Consider the following 26,224-nt stretch of genomic DNA (forward strand, 5'->3'; position numbering starts at 1 on the left):
ATCAGGGGGTCAATGAAGATCGTCAACACATCAAAGATAAAAACAAATAGAGATTGAAATGGTATGGACACTTGTTACAGAAAGAGAGAGAGATGAAATGCAGTGAGGCAGGTGATGGAGATGGGATTGCCAAGAAGAAGGAGAAGAAGAAGGCCTAAGGTCAGATGAAAGAATGCAGTGTCAAAAGATTTAAACGTAGCGCGATTGGAAAACGAATGGGTGACTGACAGAATGGGTGACTGACAGAAGGAGTGGGAGAAGGAAAATCAACTGACATTGTGGTGACCACAAGTAAAATGGGGGAAGCTGAAAGAAGAAGAAGTGGGAGCATCCAAGATTTGGCAACAGTGAGGAAGGATTCTCAGGTTTGATAGGCATGGGAAGAATAGGGGCTTGGAGGTCATGTGACTGAAGCCAGCTGCAAATATATTTTTCTCATTCTCAACCTGCATTATTGTCTGTAATCTCAAATTTTAAATTACAGGTATGAATTTGTGTATAAATGAAGAACTAACAATTGTTGTAAATCTCATGTAAAATGATTGTATTCTTTGTTGTACCCTGACAGAATGTGGAGAAATGGCAGCCCCACAATAAATGGCATGCAGGTAGATGAGAAAGTTATTGTCAATAATACATACAAACAAAGGTAGTACAGTTTGGTCTTAAATAAAGTTTCTGTAAATCATTCTATAATTGCATGGCTCTACATTTAATTTTACCATTGCAATAACATCTCGAAACAATGGTCACTTGTTTCATATCGGTATCCCAAACCAGATGGCAAATGATAGCACAATATCATTGCTCCCTTATTTTCATGCACACAGTTAAAACATGGGCGAGTATTTATAATATAAATTAATGTAGAAATTGGGATGGCACTAATGTGGTATGTGTTCTGGTGCACAGAACTCTGCCTCATTTTCATTTCAGATCACATGCATTAAACCAGTAAAACAAATGGTCCCGCTCAGGAAATTCATGTTCTAGGCTTCCTTGGAGTCAGCATAAGTTCATTGGGTCTATGACATAGCAATTGGAAGTTCACATCAGATAGGGCAAGATAACTGGAACTTATTTTGTCACACTTACGCCAGTGACGAAAAGCCAGGGGTTTTGGGGAACACTGACTTTTAAAGCTTCCTTAATACTGGATGAGGGTGGTTGCCTGGGGATTGGGGCATCATTGTATCCTGTAGCACTCAAGGTCTGAGGTTTGGCATGAAGGTGAGGATCTGGGGGTTTTAAGCACCTGGTGGTCCTGTGGTTTAGCATGACTGGGTATATTCGGAGTTTGGCAGCCTTGAGACGGGAATTCCTGAGAACTGATGTCACTGGTGTAAGGAAGCAGACTGGTGGAAAACACATAAGGGCAATTAAGAACTGGAAGAGCATCGGAGACTGAAATGGCTTCTTTGGTTTCTTTTGGTTTCATTTGTCGTTTTCAATGATTCTCCCACAGATTGTATACCATCTACCCTATTGTGAATGCTGTTCCTTGTATACCATCTACCCTATTGTGAATGCTGTTCCTTGTATACCATCTACCCTATTGTGAATGCTGTTCCTTGTATACCATCTACCCTATTGTGAATGCTGTTCCTTGTATACCATCTACCCTATTGTGAATGCTGTTCCTTGTATACCATCTACCCTATTGTGAATGCTGTTCCTTGTATACCATCTACCCTATTGTGAATGCTGTTCCTTGTATACCATCTACCCTATTGTGAATGCTGTTCCTTGTATACCATCTACCCTATTGTGAATGCTGTTCCTTGTATACCATCTACCCTATTGTGAATGCTGTTCCTTGTATACCATCTACCCTATTGTGAATGCTGTTCCTTGTATACCATCTACCCTATTGTGAATGCTGTTCCTTGTATACCATCTACCCTATTGTGAATGCTGTTCCTTGTATACCATCTACCCTATTGTGAATGCTGTTCCTTGTATACCATCTACCCTATTGTGAATGCTGTTCCTTGTATACCATCTACCCTATTGTGAATGCTGTTCCTTGTATACCATCTACCCTATTGTGAATGCTGTTCCTTGTATACCATCTACCCTATTGTGAATGCTGTTCCTTGTATACCATCTACCCTATTGTGAATGCTGTTCCTTGTATACCATCTACCCTATTGTGAATGCTGTTCCTTATATACCATCTACCCTATTGTGAATGCTGTTCCTTGTATACCATCTACCCTATTGTGAATGCTGTTCCTTGTATACCATCTACCCTATTGTGAATGCTGTTCCTTGTATACCATCTACCCTATTGTGAATGCTGTTCCTTGTATACCATCTACCCTATTGTGAATGCTGTTCCTTGTATACCATCTACCCTATTGTGAATGCTGTTCCACCTATTTATTTTTAAGAGGCAGAATGATGGATAAATGCCACAAAATAATCCAGATGGATTATCAAATCAGGCTGTCAGGAAAAATTTAAGGAATCCAGCAGGTTTACGTTGCTGGCAATTCCAGCAGATTTGTGATCATCAATGCCAACATTCATCTAAGACTTGGGCAAAAGTACTTTTTCTCATGCATAAACAGCACAGGAATCAGACCTGGATAGTATTTGATCATCTTAGTCTGCATCTTTTCCTGCAGCTTCCAATTCAAATTCCAATCCAAAGTGGTTTTTACTCTGTTTGTATTGGTATTGTCAGATGTTTAACAATACAAAACTTATACAAAAAGAGGCTGAACAGAGAAAGATGTTGAATACAGGTACTCACAGTTTCATTCTTTCTGCTAAAGACTGGCATTGCCACCGTCGTCATGAGGAGCAGACTATGTGCTGCTGTTTGAAATAGCTGTCGTATAAGCAAATGATTAGATATTAATTAAAAAAGGAATGACTGTAAGGACAACAATAGGCAGGCATGAAAATTGTACTTCACGCTGCTATTAATTAGGTCTCGAATAAAATTGACTGCATGAAATTCTGCCTCAGTTAATATGTCAGATGAGATGTGAAAAGTAACAATGGGAATGGGAATACTTCCACTTTAGGTAGTTTTTGCGATTGAACAGTGGTTGAAATTCCTCAAACATTGCCAACTCCCAGGTGAAATGCATGATTCGGATATACTAGATTGCATGAGCTAACAAATTACAGGATTGCTTTCTGAAATGCATATTGTAAATAGACTACTTGGCTCAACAAGCCTATGTACCTCAGACCTATATTATATGAAAAGAAAACAATGACATGTTTTGTCGAATTGCTGTGCTACAAGTCGAGATTCTCCAGGGAAATTCAAAATGGATTATAATGATGGGTAACCTGCAAAAACAATTCACTTGACATTTTTTTCTTTAAGTTAATGAAACTCTCTTTGTAACCTGTTGAAGAAAGTCCTAGCCACTTTATGAATGAAACACTGCCCCCATCCTGAACTTCATGCAGTACACGACATTCATATACAGCACAGAGTTAAATACATACAACACAGCACAGTACAAACCATGACCACTGAATTCAGAACACAACATACAATAATGGCAGCACATGCAGTGAGCAATGTAGATACTGCAGATTATAAAGAAAGCAAATGGAATGTTGAAGAGAGATTGAACAGTTTAGGCCAATATTCTTTAGAATTTAGAAAAATGAGGGGAGATCAAATTGAGGTATACAAGTTGATAAAAGGTATGGATAAAGTAGACGTGGAGCAGGTGCTTTCTCTTGTGGGGCATTCTTAGGATAAGAGGTAGCAAATTTAAAATGGAGTTGAGGAGAAACTACTTTCGCAAAGGGTTACAAATCTGTGAAATTTGCTACCCAGAGTGCAGTGGATGCTGGGACAGTGAGTAAATTTAAGGAGGAGTTAAACAGATTTTAAAGAGGTAATAGGTTGAAGGTTATGGAGAATTGGCTGGATAGTGGAGCTAAGACCAGGATGAGATCAACCTTGATCGAATGGCGGATCAGACTGGATGGGCCACATGACCTAATTCTGCTCCTATATCTTGTGAACTTATGAATTTATAATAGTTACCTCCTTAGACTGTAGCAGTTATCAATGATGAGGATAGCAATAAGCGGTAGCAATGAGGTGGAAGCTGAATAGAATGATCGTGATGGGTTGAGGTAAGTAAATTACAAATAAGAAGGGCAGACAGAATATGAGATCCAATTATACAGCATCGTGATATTAAAACAATAAAAATGACCAGCAAATACGATATGACATTACAATGTACCAACTATCTTTCAGGAGGAAGATAATACGTCAGCGTGTTATTGTTCATTTAGTTTTCAAGGGCAGAATTTTATGGTGTGAATGGATCATACAATTGGGGAATTACTTCCCACTGCCCATCCACCTGCAAAAGCAAGGGAGATCATCAGCCTTCGCCCTAAATGAGACCCTTAAGTAGCCAATTAATGGAAAAGGCTGCTGAGGTCTCAGGTAGGAGAGGTTTGGCGTCTCCTTCACTGCTCCCCTTTAGTAATTATTGGTGGAGCAGCTGGAGCCAGAGAGAAGCTGGTTAATCAAATGGTCGGCAGCTCTTAGAAGCAGAACTTTTTCCTCAGATGGGGGTTGTAGGCTCCCAGAGCAATAAATGGCTGCTGCACGGAACAGGGGTGAGCTCTCCACCAACTATTGTGGTGGTGGGGAGGGAAACTCTCCAGTAAAAGCTCAGTCAATGTATGTCTGCACATTTCTCGACGATGGAGTACATCACAGTCCAACCGATCTGTTCTCATGCAATGACCACACAATATCCCACAGGTTTTCTGACGATCCCACACCTCACCAATGTTAAGTAATGGGTTAAGAGACATTCCAATTAGTTGTCTCATTTATGTTAAGTATCCAATAATTGACACTGATATGTAAAGGGGCTTCAGGTGGCCTTTGTGTCAGGTGATGTGAAGACAGAGTTTTGTGCAGTGTCTGTTAAAGTGAAATAAAGGTGTTTGTAAAAAGGAGCAGTACCTTTGATTCTTTATACAACAACAGCTAAACGTCTAACAAATGGGCACAGAGGATGGTTGCTGTGCAAATGTGAAGGGTTGAAAGATACAACTTTTCCAGACCAAACCAAGGAGTGGCTGAAAAGAATAAAAAAAGAAGATATATGGCTGAACCTAGGATAAAGATGGTTGGATATGACTACCCCCCCTTATTTTCTGAAAGGGGATCGTACGACCAATGGAGAAGTGCAGTAGTTATGTGGACTAAGGTAACTGCCTTGGGAAAGAGAAAACAAGTTATGGCATTGGCTCTTTCTCTACCTTATGACAGTAACGTCCGAAGCAAAGTGTTTTCTGAGCTGGAATTGGAAGAGTTAAACTCAGAAGGAGGTCTGGAGACTCTATTACATTATATGGATAAGATTTATAAAAAGGATGACTTGTTAAGTGCATATGAAGAATGGTCGGATTTTGATAGGTTCCGGAAAATAGAGGATTTCTCCATGGAAGACTATATAATGGAATTTGGCAGACTATATAAAAGGCTGCAGAAACACAACCTGGAATTTCCACTGTCTGTGTTGGCCTTTAAATTCCTTGACTGTGCTAGAGTGAGCAACATGGATAGGCTCCTGGTTTTGACAGGAGTTCAGTTTGCTGATAACGATACTTTATTCGATCAGATGACAGAAGCTTTAAAAATGTTTCTGGGGAAACATTCGATTCCGATGGCTCTGATGACCCAAATAGGTCAGCCTGCAATAAGGCAGAATATGGAAGATACACTACTAACAGGATGGCGAAATTGCACGGCTACAAACAGGTTCCAAGACTATAAAAGGAGATCGGGACCCGGAAATTATGAAGACAGAAACCCAGTTAGAACCTACAATAGGAAGATGAACCCCAGAAATGCCCGGGGTATGATAAATCGCTGTTTTCGATGTGATTCTCAATACCATTATGCTTTCAACTGTCCAACACGTTATAATAGTGTGTTTGAAGTGACACATGACACGGAAGAGTCAGAAGAGGAAAAAGATAGTGACCAGAAAGAAGGCATTGTCCTATTGACAAGCAGTTTTACGCCGGTAATGAGGGTGTTGGTTGCAGAATCCTTCAACTGTGCTGTATTGGACAGTGGCTGCACATCTACTGTGTGTGGAATTGACTGGTTAAAATGTTACCTGGACTCCTTGAATGCTGAAAGTCGTAACAAGGTTAAGGAATTTGAAAGTTCCACAAGTTTCAGGTTTGGGGATGATAATACTCTGAAGTCGCTGAAAAGGGTGGTGATCCCTTGCAATATTGCCGGAGTGAATCATTTCATTAGCACGGATGTTGTACCAAGTGAGATACCTTTGCTTCTGAGCAGACCGTCGATGAAGAAAGCACACATGAAACTGGATATGGAACAGGATAAGGCAACAGTTTTTGGAAAGACGGTGGACTTACAATTTACACAGTCGGGACACTATTGTAGTCCATTACTGAAAAATAATATTTCAAGTAGTGGTTAAGGATGTGTTAATGGCAGTTGAAAATGGGACTTTAGCTGCTAAAAAGCTTGTGGTATTAAAACTGCATATGCAATTTGCGCATCCGTCCTCCTTGGAGGCTGAAAAATTTATTAAAGAATGCAGGGGTAAGGGATGAAGACTATAATAAACTGATAGAAAAGGGTAGTGAATTTTGTAGGAAGTACAGAAGGACACCAGCACGACCGATAGTAACCCTACCTTTGGCCAGATATTTTAACGACATTGTGGCTATGGACCTTAAGATCTGGGATAAAGCCAATAAAATATTTATTTTGCATTTTGTAGATTTAGCAACCAGATTTAGTCAATCAACGATTGTACGAAGTAAAGAAAAGAGAGTAATTCTGGATCAAATCATGGAAAAATGGATAGGGACAGGAATGGGCTCACCGGCAAAATTCCTTATGGACAATGGGGGAGAATTTGCTAATGATGTGTTTAGGGATATGTGTGAAAACATGAATATCACAGTTATGACTACGGCTGTGGAAAGCCCATTTAGTAATGGTGTATGTGAAAGAAACCATGCGGTAATAGATGACATGCTCTGGAAAATTTTGGCAGATAGACCAAACTGCAAGCTAAATTCAGCTTTAGCATTGGCGGTACATGCAAAGAATTCATTGCAGATAGCTGGGGGGCTATAGTCCCTATCAATTCATGTTTAGTAGAAATCCTAAAATTCCGTCCATTTGAGATGACCAGCCTCCAGCTTGGGAAGGGACAACAATTAGCTCTGCCTTTGCTGAGCATTTAAATGCATTACATAGCAGTAGAAAAGCTTTTTTGGAAGCAGAAGTCTCTGAAAGAATTCGCAGAGCTTTAAGACATAATGTACGGCTATCAAATACCGTTTTTCAGCAAGGAGACATAGTATACTATAAGAGAGACAATTTTAATGAATGGAAAGACCCAGGGAAGATCATAGGCATAGATGGCAAAACAATTATTTTGCAACATGGCAATCAAACTGTTAGGGTACATTCATCAAGGATATTGGGTACAGATTACAAATTTTCAAATTTAGACAGAGCAGACAGACATGACGAGGAACCAGAGTCATCTGGTACGTACGTGTTACAGAACTATGAGGACCAGTTAACTGATATAGAAAGGGTTTCTGTAGAGGAACACAACACTTCTGATGAATTAGAACAGGCCATTTACCCGAAAGGACAACTGCCAAAAGTTGGTACAAAAGGGACATACGTGCCTGAAGGGCCTAGTCAATGGAAGGATGCAACTGTTATTAGTAGAGCAGGGAAGGCCACTGGAAAGTATAAACATTGGTTGAATGTACTGCATTCAGGGGAAGGAGTCAAGACAATGGATTGAGAACACGAAGTTCAAAAATGGAGGGCACAGAAACGCAGTGTCAGTTCAGATAGTATATCGGATAGTGAACAGGTACACAGGAAAATGTTGAGAACTATTGAAAGGACATCCCACAGCAGGAGGGAAAGATCAAGCAGTAGTAGTACAAACGAGATACCAGGCGGGCGAGGGGACATAGTTTATCAAGATCTCGGATCATGAGTAAGACTACGAATACTATTAGGAGTAGAAGCCCACATGCACGTGAGATTTTGGTGGCTTCCAATAAATTAGATGAAAAAGTTATCAAAGAATCCATACAGCAAGAACTGCATAGTTGGAGTGAATTTGGGGTATTCATGGAAGTACCGGATAGGGGACAAAGAGCTCTATCCCACAGATGCACGGAAAAGGTTCTTCCGGATGGAACTTATAAGGCAAAGGCCAGGCTTGTGGCAAGGGGATTTGAAGAAAACTTAGAAGATTAGGATTTAAGGGTAGATTCACCTACGGCAGGAAAGATTATTTTAAAGATCTTCTTGGCTCTATTAGCCACAAAGGCATGGGAATGCAAATCTATAGGTGTAAAAGCTGCCTTTTTGCAGGGGCATCAGCTCCAGAGAGACATTTTTCTCCATCCTCCTAAAGAGGCAGCTAACACAGAAGGGGTACTCTGGAAGTTGAACAAATGTGTTCATGGATTAAATTATGCATCTAGAGTCTGGTATTTTTCGGTAAGGTCAGTTTTGTTAAAGTTAGGCTGTTGCCAGTTGAAAGCAGATCCGGCAATATTTTAATGGCATTTTAAAGGAAATCTTTCTGGCATCTTTATGATGCATGTCGATGATTTTTTGTGGGGTGGGACTAGTGATTTTGAAACTATTGTAATCTCTGGTTTGAGGAAAGAATTCAGTGTTGAAAGTCAGGCTTCCGGTGCATTTAAATATATTGGACTGGGAATAGGACAAACTAAGTTGGGGGCAACTTTACATCAGCAATCTTATTTGGAAAGCATCAACCCAACAGCAATTAGTCGTGGCCGGGTTTCACAAAAAGACGCAATGGTTTCAAAGATGGACAAAGAGCAACTGCGAAGTTTAATTGGGCAACTGAATTGGTTAGGTAGACAGACTAGACTGGACGTGAGTTTTGATGTCTTAGAGTTGAGTACAAAAATGAATGATCCCAAAGTGGAAGACATAATAAGAGCAAATAAAGCGTTGGCCAAACTAAAAAAGCAGGAGTGTGTTTTGAGGTTCCCGGTTTTAGGTGACCTTAAGCACTTGAAACTCATAGTTTATAGAGATGCGTCATATGCAAATTTATGTGATAGGGTTTGAAGCGCAGGAGGTTTTATAATTTTCCTTTTGGGGAACAATGGTAAATGTTGCCCTCTTGTGTGGGAAACAAAGAAAATAAGGAGAGTGGTCAAAAGCACTTTGGCTGCTGAGACGTTAAGCCTTGTAGAGGCGGTGGATATGGCCTTTTATATATCTGAGATATTGACAGAAATTTGTGGATTAGGGGTTTGGGTAATATACCTATTGACTGTCACATTGACAATAAATCCCCGTGGGAAAATGTGCACTCTACAAAAAGTGTCAATGAAAAAAGGTTAAGGATAGACATCGCAAGTTTGAAGCAGATGTTGGACAGAGGGAAAATAGCAAAAATTAAATGGGTCAACAGTAGCTATCAATTGTCAGACTGTTTTACAAAATGAGGAGCTAGTTCACAGAAACTTTTGGATATTGTTAATGAAGGGCGCCTGTTTCTGTGACTGTTTTTTTTTCTTCCAAAAAAAACAAATGAAAAAAAAGGAAGGGGGGAAATTGCGTGTGTTTTTGGGTTTCTTGCAATTTTATTCTCACCTAATAGTTTTTTTTTCTCCAAGGAAGGGGAGACAGTTAAGTAATGGGTTAAGAGACATTCCAATTAGTTGTCTCATTTATGTTAAGTATCCAATAATTGACACTGATATGTAAAGGGTCTTCAGGTGGTCTTTGTGTCAGGTGATGTGATGTTAGAGTTTTGTGCAGAGCCTGTTAAAGTGAAATAAAGGTGTTTGTAAAAAGGAGCAGTACCATTAACTCTTTATAGAACAGCAGCTAAATGTCTAACAACCAACGTTGAGCTCAGCTGTCAGAACTACCTGATGACAACAACAGCATCTAAATAATCCCTTTAGTGGAAAGAAATTGTTAAAAGGCATTTCTCAAAAAGGGAGAGAAACAGTTGGAAGAGTTAGGAAAATAGTTAGGAGAGGTGAATGAAGGCTTGGTTGAAATAGTAATTTTTTGATAAAACTTTTGAACATGATATGGAATGCATTACATTTGATTGTTTTTGGAGAACAACAGAACGAATGGTCATGTGGTCGAAAGCTTTACTTCCAAAAATAGTGCAAGGGGAAGAGCAAGAGATGCACAGTTGGGAGGATGGAGAAGCTGGATAAGCCTCTTCGGCAAGCCCCTTACAGTCAAAATGGGGGAATTCATAGTGGGGAATAAAGAAATGACTGAGGAACTAAATTCATACTTAGCTTCTCTCTCCACAAAGGAAGACATGAATAATGTACAAGAAGTTCTGAGTAACAAGGTTTAGTGAGGAGCTGAAGGAAATTAGTATTTGTAGAGAAATGGTTTTGGGGACATTAATGAGCATGATAATCTTCATCCCAGAGTACTTAAGGAAGTGAACCTAGAAATAGTAGATACATTTATGGTCATTTTCCAAAATTCTTTGGACTCTGTAATGGTTCCTACAGATTGGAGGGTAGCTAATATAACCCTGCTATTCAGAAAAAAGGGAGAGAAAACAGGGAACTATAGGCTAGTCGGTAATAGGGAAGTTGTTAGAGTCCATTATCAAGGATTTCATATCACAGCATTTGGAAAGCAGTGGCATAATCAGACAAAGAAGATTTACAAAAGGGAAATTATGCTTGACAGATCTACTAGAATTCTTTGCCGATGTAACTAGTGGAATTGACCAGCGAGAACTGATGGATGTGGTTTATTTAGGCTTTCAGAAGGTTTCGACAAGGCCTCACATAGCAAATTACTATGTAAAGTTAAAGCGCATGGGATTGCGAGTAGTGTCTTGAGATAGATAGAAAACTGCTTAGCAAAAAGTTGGAATAAATGGGCCTTTTTCCGATTGGCAGGAGAGACTCATGGGAACTGCAGGGTTCTGTGTTCACATTATATATTAATGGTTTGGATGAGGGAACTAAATGTATCATCTTCAATGTATCATCACTATTTTTGCAGATGATACAAAGTTGCGTGGGAGGGTGAACTATGAGGAGGATGCAGAGATGCTTCAGTGGGTTATGGACAGGCTGAGTGAGTGGGCATACATATGGCAGTATAATGTGGATAAATGTGAGGTTAGCAAAAACAAGAAGGCAGATTATTATTTAAATGGGTGTAAATTGAGAGAGGTGGATATGCAGAGAGACCTTGATGTACTTATGCATCAATCTCTGCGAGGTCGGCTACATATCCGAATTGCCTCTGCATATTTTCTATGGATGTTTCTATGTATTATAAGGATCAGATTGGGTGAGACCACAAAAGGAATTTCGAAATGAGAACTAGAATCTTGGGGCGGAATTCTCCAACCATCCCGCCAATACCGGGATGCGATTCTCCGCTGTGACGCCACTGGGTCCGGTGTGGTCTGCGCGCCGCCGGTCGGGGTATGCGGCGACTCTCCGGCCCGGGCCGGCGCACCGATTCCCCGGCCCGGATGGGCTGAGCAGCCGTCACCACAAAGCCGAATCCCGCTGGTGCCGTTCTAACATCCTCTGAGCCGGCGGGACCTCAGCGTTGAAGGGTCTGGTCGGGGCCTGTGGGTGGGGGGCGAGGGTGGGGGGGTCCGAACCCGGGGGGGGGGTCCTCCGTAGTGGCCTAGCCCGTGATCGGGGCCCACCGATTGGCGGGCCGGCCTCTCTGTCGGGGAGCCTCCTTTCCTCCGCGCAGGCTCCTGTAGCCCTGCGCCATTTGGCGTCGGGGCCGGCGCGGGGAAGAAGGCCACTGTGCATGCGCTAGTTGGCGCCAGCCAACTGCGCATGCGTGGACCCCGCGGCGCCGGGATCGGCAGCTGGAGCAGCGTGGCCCGCTCCAGTGCCATGCGAGCCCACTGTGGCCCGGAGAATCGGGTCTCAGAACGGGCGCTGGAGTAAAACACTCCCGTTTTTATGCCGGCGTCGGCACTTAGCCGCCCAATGGGAGAATCCCGCCCTTGATATTGATATGTTAGGAATGCTGAAATCTTGGGAGCTTTGTAAGGATAACTGTAATAAGTGAACATAAATTAGTATAAGATGGAATGAAGAAAGCAGAATATTGAGCAGCAATTGAAACTTGGGACCTTCTTGGATTACACATCTCAGCACCATAGAAGACTATATCCTGGGGTAATTGAGCACAAGAAGAAGCTCTAGATACTCAAAATATTATGGGCGGGATTCTCCATTCCCCGAAGCCGATTTTGTAATTGGCGATTGGGTGGAGGATCCCTTTTTACGATGGAATCGGGGGCGGTGCCTGTTTTCATATGCTCCGCCCTCTCCAAAACGACGTCATCAAGGAGCGCGCCGCACATCGTTGGAATGGCCTCAGGACGTTACCTGAAGCCCCTCCCCTGATCCTCCGCCCCTGATGGGCCGAGTTCCAGACCACGCGGGGAACGTGTGGTCTCAGCGGTCGGGAACCCAACGTGGCGGCTGCGGACTGTGTCCAGCGCCACCACAGTCGGGCAGGAGCCATGCTGCTGGCTGGGAGAGCTTCGGCGAGGGCTGGGGGACTGGTGGAGGGTGGTCAGAGGGTGGCGAGGGTGTGTCCAGGGAGGAACTATCTAGCCGGAGCCATGATTTATGGCACGACCACTGCAGGTCATCGCCGTGCACGAGCGCGGCCACGGACCCGGCAATTCTCTAGCCGTTTATATAGTGAAACCCATGCGTTTTACATGGCACGGCTGCTGGCCCCTCACCGGTCGGCGCCGATTTTTTTGATGTAAAATGCAACGGATCCTCCGGACATAGCCTGGAAATCGGAGACTCCAGCCCCATGTTTTTCTTTTCCGCATACTACTTGTGAAAATAAAGATTATTCCCCGGGGAGACAGTGACATAGTTGTATTGTCACTGGACTACTGATCTAGAGGCCCAGGGTAACTTTCAGGGGTCCTAGGTTCAAATCCCACCATGGCAGATGGTGACATTTTTGGGCGGCATGGTAGCACAGTGGGTAGCACAGTCGCTTCACAACTCCAGGATCCCAGGTTCGATTCCCAGCTTCGGTCACTGTCTGTGCGGAGTCTGAACGTTCTCCTCGTGCCTGCGTGGGTTTCCTCCGGGAGCTCCAGTTTCCTCCCACAGTCCAAAGACATGCAGGTTAGGTGGATCGGCCATGATAAATTGCCCTCTTTTTTCGGTGTGGCTCCCTGGTCCGAGTCCGCCATGGGTCACAATACGGCCGCTGGAGGCCGCCGCCGTGCGCATGCGTGGACTCTGAACCAAACGTGCGGGGGGCCCGTATCTGCAGCTAAAGCTATGAGATTCACTCCCGGTCCCTGCTAGCCCCCTGCAGGGCACTGAATAAGTTCAACTTTTTTCTAGGAATTTCGGGAGTGAAACTCCACCGTTTGTATGCCGGCGTGGGGGCATAGTCTCATTTTGGGAGAATCCAGCCCTGTGTCTATGTCTATATCTCTGTGGGGAGCATTTTAATTTTCCGATAGATTTTGTGTCTCAGATGCAGAGAGCCACAGTCTATGCCCAGTCAGCGCGCTTCCCTAAGGTGCAGGGTGTTGCTGATTGCACCCATTTTGGCATAAAGGCCTTAACTCAACATGCCGATGACACCTTTGTAAACCAGAAGTCCTTCCACACAATCAATGTACAGATAGTTTGTGACCATAACAAGGTCTTTCTTCAGGTATGTGCAAGGTTCATTGGCAGCTATCACAACCACTTTATACTAAGGAGATTGAAACTCACTCAGCTTATTCAGTCACTAATGCAGACCCATGGTTGTCTTCTCGGGGACAAGGGCTATCCATTAAGAACTTGGATAATGACATCCTTTAGGAACCACAAACGGAGGCAACTGCAACAGATAAGGTAATTGTGAAGTTGCCATAGTCCCAGATGACTACAGACTATTTTCCTCTCTGAGGGGGAGAGCTGCCTGGTGGTGATTTAACCTGAGGATCACCGCACCTCAGGCGAGGGGCAAGGTTGAGAAAATGGAGCCTTCATAAATAACCTCAGTGAGTACAGGAATTTATCCCATGCTGCTGGCCTTGCTCTGCATCATGAACCAGCTGCCCAGCTAAGTGAGCTAAACCGACCCCCAAGTAAAGTCGCCATAGTTCCAGATGACTATAGGCTGCTTTTCCCTTTGAGGGGGGAGGGTGGTGATTTAATCTGAGGACCACCACACCTCAGGCGAAGGGCAAGGTTGAGCAGGCGGGACCTCCAACTACAATGGCAAATTGTAAACAATTTACATTTAAAAAATGCGCTTCAGGTGCCTCAATTGCTCAGGTGCAATATGCCCTAGCAAGGACATCAAGAACAGCAGTGGTGTGCGGCACGCTGCACAAGAGGAGCATACAAATTGATGGCGATACCCCATGGGGAATGCTCCAACCTTTGAGGAGGAGGAAGAGCGAACATTTATCTACTCCGAAGATTCCAAAACTGATGAGGATGAGGAGGCTGCCAATGGCAGAGCAGCTGAGAGGCATGGCCATGTAGCCAGAGCTGACTCTGTGCAGGAGGGATCAAGGCCAGATGGGTACTTGTGCAAAATAAATTCCCATAAGGTCCTCTGATATTACAATTGCCATCAGCCAAAATGTTACACTTTAGCTGAGGTGTAAGCATCACAGCTTGAGAGACCATCTATCGTTCAGGCAATATCAGTTCTGGCTACATGGTGATATAGTTCTACCTAAATAGCCTTGTACATTGATTTCACAATTACTCAACGGACTGTCCATCATCCACAAGGGAAAGAATAAACATCAATAAGTTGGACTCAGTCAGATTCATAAGGCTAAAACCCTCACATCATTCCCAAAGGCTTCATCAACAACTTGGCCCCTGCACATGAATGCCAATGACTGTGAATGAGGGTCCATGCCACCAAATCATCCATAACCAAACCATGTCCCCAATGCTGAAAATGACATGTGTTAGGAAAACAAAGGTAGGTTTAAGGGAATTATATTTGCATTGGTAAACATTGAAAATAAGGTTGCGATTCAACCACCCTGCTGCACGTGAAATGGAACCAGGCTCAATGGGTGAATCGTGCACGATCCCCAAATCGCTCTCCATGCCAGGCACGAAACCTCACACTAGTCACCTGTGAGGTCTTGACAGGGTACCTTTTGGCAGTGGTTTCCACAAATGTGGACCAGGCATATTGGCACCTCGGGGGCTCTCGCAGGCCATTAAAGACCCCCAGGTGGTCAGGAACAGGGCATGGTAGTACCCTGGGATGCCCCCACCACTTGGTCACCTTGGAACTGCCAGCCTGGCACCCTAGCAGTGCCACCTGGTCACCCTGGCAGTGCCATCCTGGAGCCTCAAGAAGGTTAAGGGATTGAAGGGGGTGTCAATAAAGTTGGGGCACCTGAAATGGGGGGGGTGCAGAGATCTGGGCTGCTGGTCAAAATGGCACCCCGATCTGCGGGGAGCCATTCGCTCAGCTTGCCAGCAGAAAATCAACTAAAGTGTGGTCTCTGCGGGGAGAAACTGGTTGAGAATGTAAAATCAGCAAAGTGCCGGTGAATAGCAGGGTGAATCTCAGCGCTGCCGTCAAAAGCGGAATTATAAATATTTCTGCTGAATCACACCCAAGGTATAGTTTTAAGTGGGTTTAATTCAATGTTTCTGTGCCTGGAAGGGTAAACTGTACAGTTAGATTCATGCTGAACAAATGTGTTTGTATGTGTGGGATTGGTTAGGTTACAACTGTGTTTCTATTGTGCTTAGAGAGGGCTACAACATGAAGAATAAATAAACTGGCAGTGGTTGGTTAGCAACTGGATCTTGTAAGGTTGAGAAGCTTTTAAGATCTTAATTTGGATAATTTGATTGCAAATGAAGATAGGCAACAAGAGGGAGGACAGTTTTCCCAGCTTTGCTAGAAGCAATTGGTTTTAGAAGGCTAGAGAGGGAACATCTCTTTTAGCTCTTCCAGAAGAAAAGCCATACCATGGAATAATGGTTAAGAAAACAGATGCCGAAAATCTAAAGTCCAGCTAGTTAAGGAAACTAAAGAAATGAAGAGAAGTGTCCAAGAAGTCTGGAGTTAAGTGGACAAAGGCCACGGTATGGTGCAGAAGAATTCAAGGAAGAGTGAATAAAGTGGTCTGAGTCAAAGAGACAATTGCAGTAACCAGATTTAAAGTGGGACAGCAGCCTTCAAAGATATAACAAACATCTGATACCATTTTAATACAATCTGGGAATCAAGTGTTAAAGCAATTGTGAACAGTTTCCACAGCAGTGAAGACAAATAAATCGTTGGTGTAAAATCCAGGACAGGATTTTTTGGTAAAAGTGGAGAGTAGGATTTGTTTAAAAGTATCATTTGGAAAACCTGGTCTGGATTTCAGAATGCAAATCCTGCTAAGGGAAAGCATACTTATGAGAGATTATTTCCAAGTTCGTCATTGGGAGTGGAGTTTGGAAACTCTCATTGGACAATCATCTGGGGCATTCTGAGGTGCGATCCACAGACACAAACTTGAATTCAGAGCAGAGTGCGTGTATTTAACCACAGTCATCTTGTGTGCTTAAAAGGGACTTGGCTTTAATGCAACAATTGTAGCATAATATGTACTTTGTAATCCTTGGTATTCCTAAAATCTGTGCGCAATTGTTCAGATAAGGGGGGAGTAAAGGCATATTGTGTTATAATTAAATTTTTCCATATTTAATAAATGTTTTTTCTCATTGTCAAAACTAATTAGCAGTCCTGTGACGCTATTCCTCCATATTTTATGAAACAATATCAAGTTAAGGGGCAGGAATCTCTGGTCCACTAGCTGCGTTTTCCTGCACGACGCACCCCTCCCGGCAGTGGGATTCTCCATTCCCGCAGCCGGCCCATTACGGCCACCCCACACCTTCGGGAAACCAGCGGGCATGGGTGCACTGCCGGCAGACTGGAGGATCCCACCGATGGAAAATTTTGCTGATGGTCTTTTGAGCCAGAGTTCCATTCTGGGGTCTTCCCATCCATCAAGTGGGATTGTGACACATAACATCGGAATTCAAACCTTATACATGATGATAGAATTGTGTATTGGATCATACCACAGGTAAGGCATCTTACACATGAAAGGTCCCTTACTATGTAACACAGTTCTCGAATGCCATCCATTGCGGCCAATGGCCCAGTTTCTGATGTGGACGCTACAGGCAACATTCCTGGCTTCCAAATGCCTCTGTTGACCACACAAACCACATCCTGTGACTTTTGGAATACAAACACAACCAGAGTTGTGGGCACAGCAGAAGGCCGATATTGCCTGAACCTAGACGGTCCCTTGTGCTGCGATGCCTACATCTCGTTGAAAGTGCAACACTGCAGTGTGAATGGAGGCTTTGCTCTCAACACCTGTCCAGCAACTGTTCATGAAATCAGGCCACCGAGCTGCCTTAATTTCAAACTTGGGTGGACAATGAAAGATACAGAAGCATTTCAGTGTTTGAGCTTTAGGCCTCTGGAATCGTATGTGATACAGCAGAGAAGGGAAAAATGCATCACAAATCAGCGAGGAACCTTGATCCTGTTGACGGCACATTGTTATGGACCTCAGCATGCCGTCCTCATTATGACTGGTAAGAACCACCTTCATAATTTTACCAGTAGTTAAAACAGAAAATGCAGGAAAGACTCAGCAGGTCTGGTAGCATCTCTGCAGAGAGAAATAGAGTCAACATTCCGGACTCCCAGCGGCGACTATGCTGCGAACAGTCGCACATTTAGCAGCTCTAGCTCTTGGTGGTTTTTCGACGGCTTTTAAGCTGCATTTTCGCGGAAATTTTTTCTAACATAAGTGGATAATAGTGAGAGGAGGAGAAGGCGACTCCTATCCTATGGAATTACACTCAAAAAATAATCGCAAAAGAAGGAATCAAAAGTTGGTTGGAAGTGAGGATCTGAGCTTGGTGGCTGCAATGGCAGAGAAGCGAGATCCGGCCCCGTCGGCTCAATGGTCGATGGATCAGTTGGTTACATACCTGGATGAGAAGTTTGCCCGGTACCGTAAGGAGTGTGGGGAGGACCTGACCAAGGTGGTAGCCTCGATTAAGGAGGCTGTCGACTGGATGGAGGTGACAGTGACGGCCCAGGGACAGTTGATCCAAAAGCTACAGAAGCAGGCGACGGAGCAAGAGGAGCAGTCCACTGGGATGGCACTGCAAATTGGCATTCTGCAGGATGGGCAAAAGCGGCTGCTGGAAAAGGTGGAAGACCTGGAGAATCGTTCCCGCAGGCAGAACGTTCGGATCGTTGGTCTCCCGGAGGGAAAGGAAGGATCGGATGCCAGTGCGTATGTTATGAGGATGTTCGAGAAAATGATGGGGGCAGAGGCGTTTGACAGGCCGTTGGAGGTGGACCGGGCTCACAGGGCACTTATGCGCAAGCCCCAGGGTCGTGAGCCCCTGAGGGCGTTGGTGGTGAGGCTGCATCGATTCCTGGACAAGGTATGCATCATGAGATGGGCTAGGGAGACAAAACGGTTCGTATGGGAAGAAGCTGAGATCCGGGTCTGTCAGGACTTGGGAGCAGAACTTGCGAAGAGGAAGGCGAGTTTCAATAAAGTTAAAGCGGCCCTGTATGCGAAGGGAATAAAATTTGGACTGCTCTACCCGGCCCGTCTTTGGGCAACCTACGAGGAACGGGAACTATATTTTGGCTCACCGGAAGAAGTGGCGGGCTTTATGAAAGGCAACATAGGGGACCCATAAGGACATAATAAAAAGAGAAAACTGGTCGGTAGCGATTTAAATCAAAAAGTTCTGTGGTGCACTGTAACTTGAGTTGCGATGACCGGGAAGAGAAGTATTTTTCTGAGTTATCTAACTTTGACCTTTCAGTGTATGTACTAAGGTACAGTTTCTTCCCTTTTTTTTTGTGTTTGTAAAAAAGAAAAAAAGGGGGGGAAAAAGAAAATGGAGGGGGGTGAAGAAGAATTCTCAGATTGAGATGGTCTAGGAGGGAAAGACATCTGTTTGAGTTTTTGCATGCATAAATTTTTCTGTCTCCCCATTTATCATGTTTGTTTACACTTCCATTGTTTGGGGCTCTATTTGAAGGTGACGGGATTGATAAGATGTTGCAAAGGGGGAGGGGTGGGCTGTTGAGCTTAGACCTGAAGTGGAGAGTGTGTTTGCTTTCTGTGCCTGGTGCTATTGTTTTGAAAACTTATGTTAAGAGTTGGGGGGTAAAGATCCAGTAGCCAGTAGACTTTTAGGCATCAGAGGTGGAGCTGCTAGGCTAGCTGGTAAGGCTGGCGCAGGGAAGCGAAGTAGGGGGCGAGCTGAAAAGTGATGAGGAGCGGGGGAGGAGGTGGGGAGGGGGGTACTGCTGACAATTAGGGGACTTCCAGGAGGCTGGAGGTGGAGACTAGATGGCGGTTGCTGCCGAGGGGCGGATCTGGGGTTGTGCGGGCCATGGGCTAAGGGCTGGCCTAGGAAAGGTCATGGCTGATCGACAGGGGAGGAGGGCAAGAGCACCCCCCTCCCCGACCAGACTGGTTGCGTGGAATGTTTGTGGGTGGCCTGAATGGGCCGGTCAAGAGGGCCCGTGTGTTCGCACACTTGAGACAGTTAAAAGCGAACGTGGCCATGTTACAGGATACACACTTGAAGTTGGGGGATCAATTTAGACTGAAAAAGGGATGGGTCGGACAGGTGTTCTATTCAGGATTGGACTTCAAAACAAGGGGGGTGGCCATCCTGATTAACAAAAGGGCGGTGTTTGATGTGGGGAAAATGGAGACAGACCCGGGAGGCAGATTTATTATGGTGAGCGGGAAATTGGGGGGATTGGCAGTGGTGTTGGTAAATATATATGCCGCAAACTGGGATGATGTTGCGTTTGTTAGGAAGATGCTGGGAAAAATTCCAGTCCTCAACTCGCACCATTTGATTATGGGGGGTGATTTTAACACGGTCTTGAATCCTAGGATGGACCAGTCGAGTTCTAGGTGGGGGAAAGTATCAGCAATGGCGAAAGAGTTGCGGGGGTTCATGGAGCACATGGGAGGTGTTGATCCATGGAGATTTGAGAAGCCAAGGAGCAAGGAATATTCATTTTACTCTCTTGTGCACAAAGTGTACTCCAGGATCGATTTTTTTATATTGGACAAAACATTGTTAGCGGGGGTGGTGGACACAGAGTATTCAGCAATCGTAGTATCGGGCCAAGCGCCACATTGGCTAGACCTACGGGTGAAAATGGGAAATTCTCAGCGCCCACTTTGGAGGCTAGATGCAGGGCTGTTAGCAGACGATCAGATAGGGAGGTCATTCGGGAGTATATAAAACCCAATGACACGGGAGAGACCACGGCTGGGGTGGTGTGGGAGGCATTGAAAGTAGTCATCAGAGGGGAATATATTTCGATTCGGGCCTATAGGGAAAGGGCTGAACGGACGGAGCTCGACAGGCTAGTAGGAGAAATCTTGCGTGTGAATAGGAGATACGCGGAGTATCCGAATGAGGAGCTCCTGAAGGAGCGTCAGACACTTCAAATGGATTTTGGGCTCCTTTCCACAGGCAAGGCAGAGGGACAGCTGAGGAGGATAAAAGGTACGAATGTGGGGAGAAAGCTAGCAGGATGTTAGCACATCAGCTGAGGAAGCAGGAGGCGGCGAGAGAGATAGGGAAAATTAAGGATGTGAGGGGGAAAGTAGTGAGGGACCCGGCGGCGGTTAATGAAGTGTTCCGTGAATTCGATAGCCGTTTGTAAGAGGGAATGAACCAATTCCTGGAGAGGCTAGAGTTCCCGAAGGTAGATGAGGAACTGGTGGAAGCCTTGGGGGGGCATAACTGGGCTTGGTGAAGTGATAGACAGATTGGGGGCAATGCAATTGGGTAAGGCCCCGGGACTTGACGGATTCCCAGTGGAATTTTATAAAACGTTTTCAGGGGCTAGTGGGGCCGCTGTTAGTCAAGGCTTTCAATGAATCTAAGGAGTTGAGAGTGCTTCCCCCATCGCTATCACAGGCATCAATCTCTCTCATCCTGATGCGAGACAAGAACCCAGAGAGATGTGGTTCGTACAAACAAATTTCCCTTTTAAATGTAGATGTTAAATTACTGGCAAAGATCTCGGCCACCAGAATAGAGGATTGTGTCCCGGAGGTAATAGGGGAGGATCAGGCGGGATTTGTGAAGGGCAGGCACCTGACGTCCAATATTAGACGGATTTTCAATGTTATAATGATGCCAGCAGAGGGGCGCGATGTTGAGGTGGAGTAGCTAAGGATACGGAGAAGGCTTTCGACCGGGTGGAGTGGAAGTGCCTATAGGATATTTTAGGCAGGTTTGGGTTCGGGCAGGGATTTGTGGACTGGGTCCGGCTGTTATATCAGGCCCCGGTGGCAAATGTAAGAGCCAACCGAACCAGGTCAGAATATTTTAATCTCGGGAGAGGTACAAGGCAGGGATGCCCGCTCTCCCCATTACAGTTTGCCCTGGCCATAGAGCCTTTAGCAATGAACCTTAGAGCAATGAGTGCATGGCGGGGAATCGTGAGGGGAGTGCGGGGGGGGGAGCACAAGGTTTCTCTTTATGCGGATGACTTGCTGCTTTATGTTACAGACCCGGTGGGAGGAATGACCAAAATCATGGAGGTACTGGAAGAATTTGGGCAATTTTCAGGCTACAAGCTGAATATGGGAAAGAGCGAGATGTTTGTGATCCAGGCGCAGGGACAGGAAAGTAGACTGAGGAAGTTACCTTTTAAAGTGGTGGCGGGGAGTTTCCGATATTTAGGGATTCAAGTGGCTAAAGAGTGGGGGCAGCTCCACAAGTTAAATCTGGGCAAAGCGGTCGACCAAATGAAAAGGGACTTCCATAGATGGGACATGCTCCTGCTGACGCTAGCGGGAAGGGTCTGTGGTGATATATATCACTGTAAGTACACAAAGGGTTAATGTACATACACTACACCTAGCTAGACACTAGAGGGAACACCAGAGACATGACACACAGGCAGTCAACCAATAGGTCAGTAAGATAGGACACGACCAATGGGCATTCACGATACACACAGAGGTGACACTACCACAGGAGAGCATTACACCAACCCATATAAAAGGACGCATCACACATGCTCAGTCTCTTTCCAGTGGAGACTCTCAGTGAGTACAGACACAGGGTTGATTGAACATCACTCCCATCACGTGGATTGTAGCAGACTGGTTAGTCAGCCTGAGTAGCTATAGCAGGATTAACAGTAGCGTTGAATCCAAGTAGGAGAATTGTTAATAGTTTAATAAACGTGTTAAAGCTATCACCAAGTCTGAACCTTCCTTTGTCAGAGTGCACATCAAGGAAGCAGCTTATGCTACGTCAAGAGCGTAACAAAACATGGTTCCAGGAGTGACTGTTAAATCCATATAGTTAAAACTCAGCAAACAGTGACAACCAGCAACAGAAGCCAGGCAAGATGATGTTCAGGATTCCGGTTCCACAGCAGCTCCAGTACCAAGGCAATCTCAGTGAAAACTGGCGTTGGTTCCGGCAGAGATTCGAGAATGGTAGCGTGCGACCTAGATGGTGTGGCGGATGCAGAGAAAATAAAGTTTCTACTTACCATCGCGGGTCCAGAAGCAGCTGAAATCTTCCAGACCTTCAAATACTCAAAGGGGCAAAACAAGTGCAACTTCCAGGCAGTCCTGGACAAATACCAAGAATTCTGCGAGGAACGTACAAGAAGAAAAGGTAAAAGAGGCGCCCAAACTCACCGCGAGGTAGGCTTGCAGCAACGAATGGCAGTTTTGAATTGTAGCCATCTTAGAAAAGTTGCAGCACATGCGCAGTTGCGCGAAGCGCGCACAGAGCGGGAAGGTCCGTTTGCGCATGCGCGAGAAGCCACGCATGCGCAATTGAGAACAAGGCCACAAATAAAGGAACAGCGATCTGCGCATGCGCAATTGCTTCCTACGCACTACGTCACATGCTTCATGACGTCAGAGGCCCCGGACCACGCCCACTTAAATGGAAATGTCCCAAAACACGGGGGAAAAAAATTAAAGCCTCTAAACCAGATTATTTCACCTAGAACGACAGCACAATGCCTGAAATTCGACCAGTAGCTGAAAGTAACCTGCGCAGAACCCTCCAACAAGCCGTTAGCACCACCCAAAGAGATGATACGATCCTTGAAGACTATGACTCAGACCTTGAATTCTTCTTTGGACATCGCGAGCCCAATGCCAGCTCCGACACAAAACGTGATGATATGGTCTTGGAAGACAACGACTCAGACGAAGCTTTCACCTTGGGAGGCTACCCCAGTACCAAATCCGAACCGCAACTAGACGTGTTGTACATTGACGACCCCGACGACGCGTTCTTCAGATTTGAGGATCTTCAACCCAGCAGATATGATATCCCGACTCGTGAGTGCAGGATTATGCTGCGGCCTGACACCAAGTGACAGAGAGCGGTACAAGCCCTCAGAGAGCGGCCTTCTGCCACACAGAGAGTGGTCCACGCACCGTGAAGTGTCCCCGACTCCACACAGAGAGTGATCCACGCACCACAAAGGGTCCCAGCCTCCACACAGAAAGCGATGAAAGACTCCACAGCGAGCTTGTGAACAGACTCCACGATCGAAGCAACACAAGACTCCACAGTGCAGTCCTTGCATGAACAAGAAGTGACTCGACTGACACAAGTTTCCACAGAGAGCTCGTGGACAGACTCCACGATAGAAGCAATGCAAGACTCCAGAGCGCAGTCCTTGCATGAACAAGAAGTGATGACAGTTTCCACAGAGAGACCAATGCACGATTCCACACAAGGAACGCTGAAAGACTCCACAGAGGGAGTGACACAAGCCTCCACAGCGAGCTCGTGGACAGCCTCCACGATAGAAGCAATGCAAGACTCCAAAGCGCAGTCCTTGCATGACCAAGACCATGAGGGTCCAGCAACCTCCTCTGAGCAACCAGCAGCAGACAATGCAAGTCTGCCACGCTCAAGTGAACAACAGAAAGACTATGACAGTCCACCACGCTCCAGTGAACAAGAAGAAGACTCTGCCAGTCTACCCGGCTCAAGTGAACGACAAGAACATACTGAGGCTCTACCCACTGTATGTGCGACCAGTGACGACGGCATCCCACTTCCCAGGATGTGCAACGTGACAGACCTCAGCTAGAAAGTACAGGGGCACTCGACAATCACAGTGAGACTACTGGTGACACCACGTTACTTCAAACCTCACTCGCTCGAGCCTCTTCGCAAGCAAATACATTTCTGACTGTTTTGACCCCGGATGGGGAGCATCACGAAACTTCAGAAGATGCAAGTGAACCTGAAATGACACTGGAAGGGGAGCATCAAGAAGCCAAAACTGACTCAGGTGAAACAGATCAGACTCCAGACGGGGAGCATCCACAAGCCAAAGCTGATTCAAGTAAGCTGGACATGACTCCAGACGGGGAGCGCCGCAAACTCAGTGACGGCACGCTCAAGGAAACAGCAGATGCCACAAAGGAAGCTGACACGAGTAACTGTGTGAGGGACTCGTATTATACACAGAGTGTGGTCCTTGAGCGCAGCAAACACGACAACAAAACCAATCAACACGACAATAACATCAAAGACAATAGCAAGAAGCGTACCAAAGGCAACAACGTCGACAACAAGCACGACAAAAACAACACCAATGGAACTACAACTGGTACGACATGGTACAACTCTGCAAATGAGGGACACCGTTACGGCTCAGCATCTTACCAATTCACGTTTGCTGCACTACCAACAGGCACCCTGGCTTTCAGGACAGATGCCATCAAGAATTACCACCACAAGCATCGAAAGATAAAAGGAGTCCAAATCCGACAACGAAGTGATTTGACCACTTCTTGGTTCCTTCAGCACAGGGACACTGATGGTGTTTACAATGCAATGCCACCACCATCATCACCAACTCACCAACCAAACAAGAAAACCACTCGGCCAGAATAATTAATGAACTTTGGACTTATGCATATGATTTGGACTTATTGTTTAATGATCAGTGTTATCGTAACTTGTACAGAGTATCTCTCATCTACCTAGTTTGTTCAAATTTCTTTAACACTGTACAGAAAATATGTAACACGAAAAAAGGGGGGGATGTGGTGATATACATCACTGTAAGTACACAAAGGGTTCATGTACATACACTACACCTAGCTAGACACTAGAGGGAACACCAGAGACATGACACACAGGCAGTCAACCAATAGGTCAGTAAGATAGGACACGACCAATTGGCATTCACGATACACACACAGAGGTGACACTACCACAGGAGAGCATTACACCAACCCATATAAAAGGACACATCACACATGCTCAGTCTCTTTCCAGTGGAGACTCTCAGTGAGTACAGGCACAGGGTTGATTGAACATCATACCCACTACGTGGATTGTAGCAGACTCGTTCGTCAGTCTGAGAAGCTATAGCAGGATTAACAGTAGCGTCGAATCCAAGTTGGAGAATTGTTAATAGTTTAATAAACATGTTAAAGCTATCTCCAAGTCTGAACCTTCCTTTGTCAGAGTGCACATCAAGGAAGCAGCTTATGCTACGTCAAGAGCGTAACAAAACAGGGTCCAGACGGTGAAGATGACAGTCCTCCCAAGACTGCTTTTCTTTTTTCAATGCCTTCCGATTTTTGTCCTAAAGGCTTTTTTTAGAAACATAAATGTGGCGATTACAGGTTTTGGGTGGGAGGGGAAAACCCCGAGAGTAAAGAGGACACTACTGGAGTGGGGTTGCGTGGAGGGGGGCCTGGCCCTCCCGAGCTTTATTAATTGTTACTGAGCGGCCAACATATCGATGGCCAGGAAGTGGGTAGTGGGGGAGGGGTCGGCCTGGGAGCGAGTGGAAGCGGCATCCTGCAAGGGTACGATTTTGTGAGCTTTACTAATGGTGCCCTGCCGTTTTTGTCGGCTCGGTACTCTACAAGCCCTAAGCGTGTGGGGGCAATGGAGGCAGCACATGGGACTGGAGTGTGGTCTCCGATTTGTAATAATCACCGGTTTGTCCCGGGGAGGCTGGATGGGGGCTTCAGGTGGCAGCAGGCAGGGATCGAGAGATTTGGGGATTTATATATCCAGGAGGGCTTTCCGATCTTGAAGGCACTAGAGGAGGAGT

General features: G+C 45.3%; 1 protein-coding gene across 6 annotated transcripts in view; it reads right to left on the minus strand.

The window, feature by feature from the left end:
• LOC140396252 (voltage-dependent calcium channel subunit alpha-2/delta-4-like) overlaps window positions 1–26,224 on the minus strand; it is an 820,155-nt gene that overhangs the window by 497,956 nt on the left and 295,975 nt on the right. For all 6 annotated transcript variants that reach the window (XM_072484603.1, XM_072484602.1, XM_072484604.1 and 3 more), the window contains one exon: window positions 2,759–2,836. In XM_072484603.1, coding sequence (XP_072340704.1) covers window positions 2,759–2,836 — 78 coding nt within the window. The remainder of the gene's footprint in view (window positions 1–2,758; window positions 2,837–26,224) is intronic.

This window comes from Scyliorhinus torazame, chromosome 19 (assembly GCF_047496885.1).
Source record: "Scyliorhinus torazame isolate Kashiwa2021f chromosome 19, sScyTor2.1, whole genome shotgun sequence".
NCBI lineage: Eukaryota > Metazoa > Chordata > Chondrichthyes > Carcharhiniformes > Scyliorhinidae > Scyliorhinus > Scyliorhinus torazame.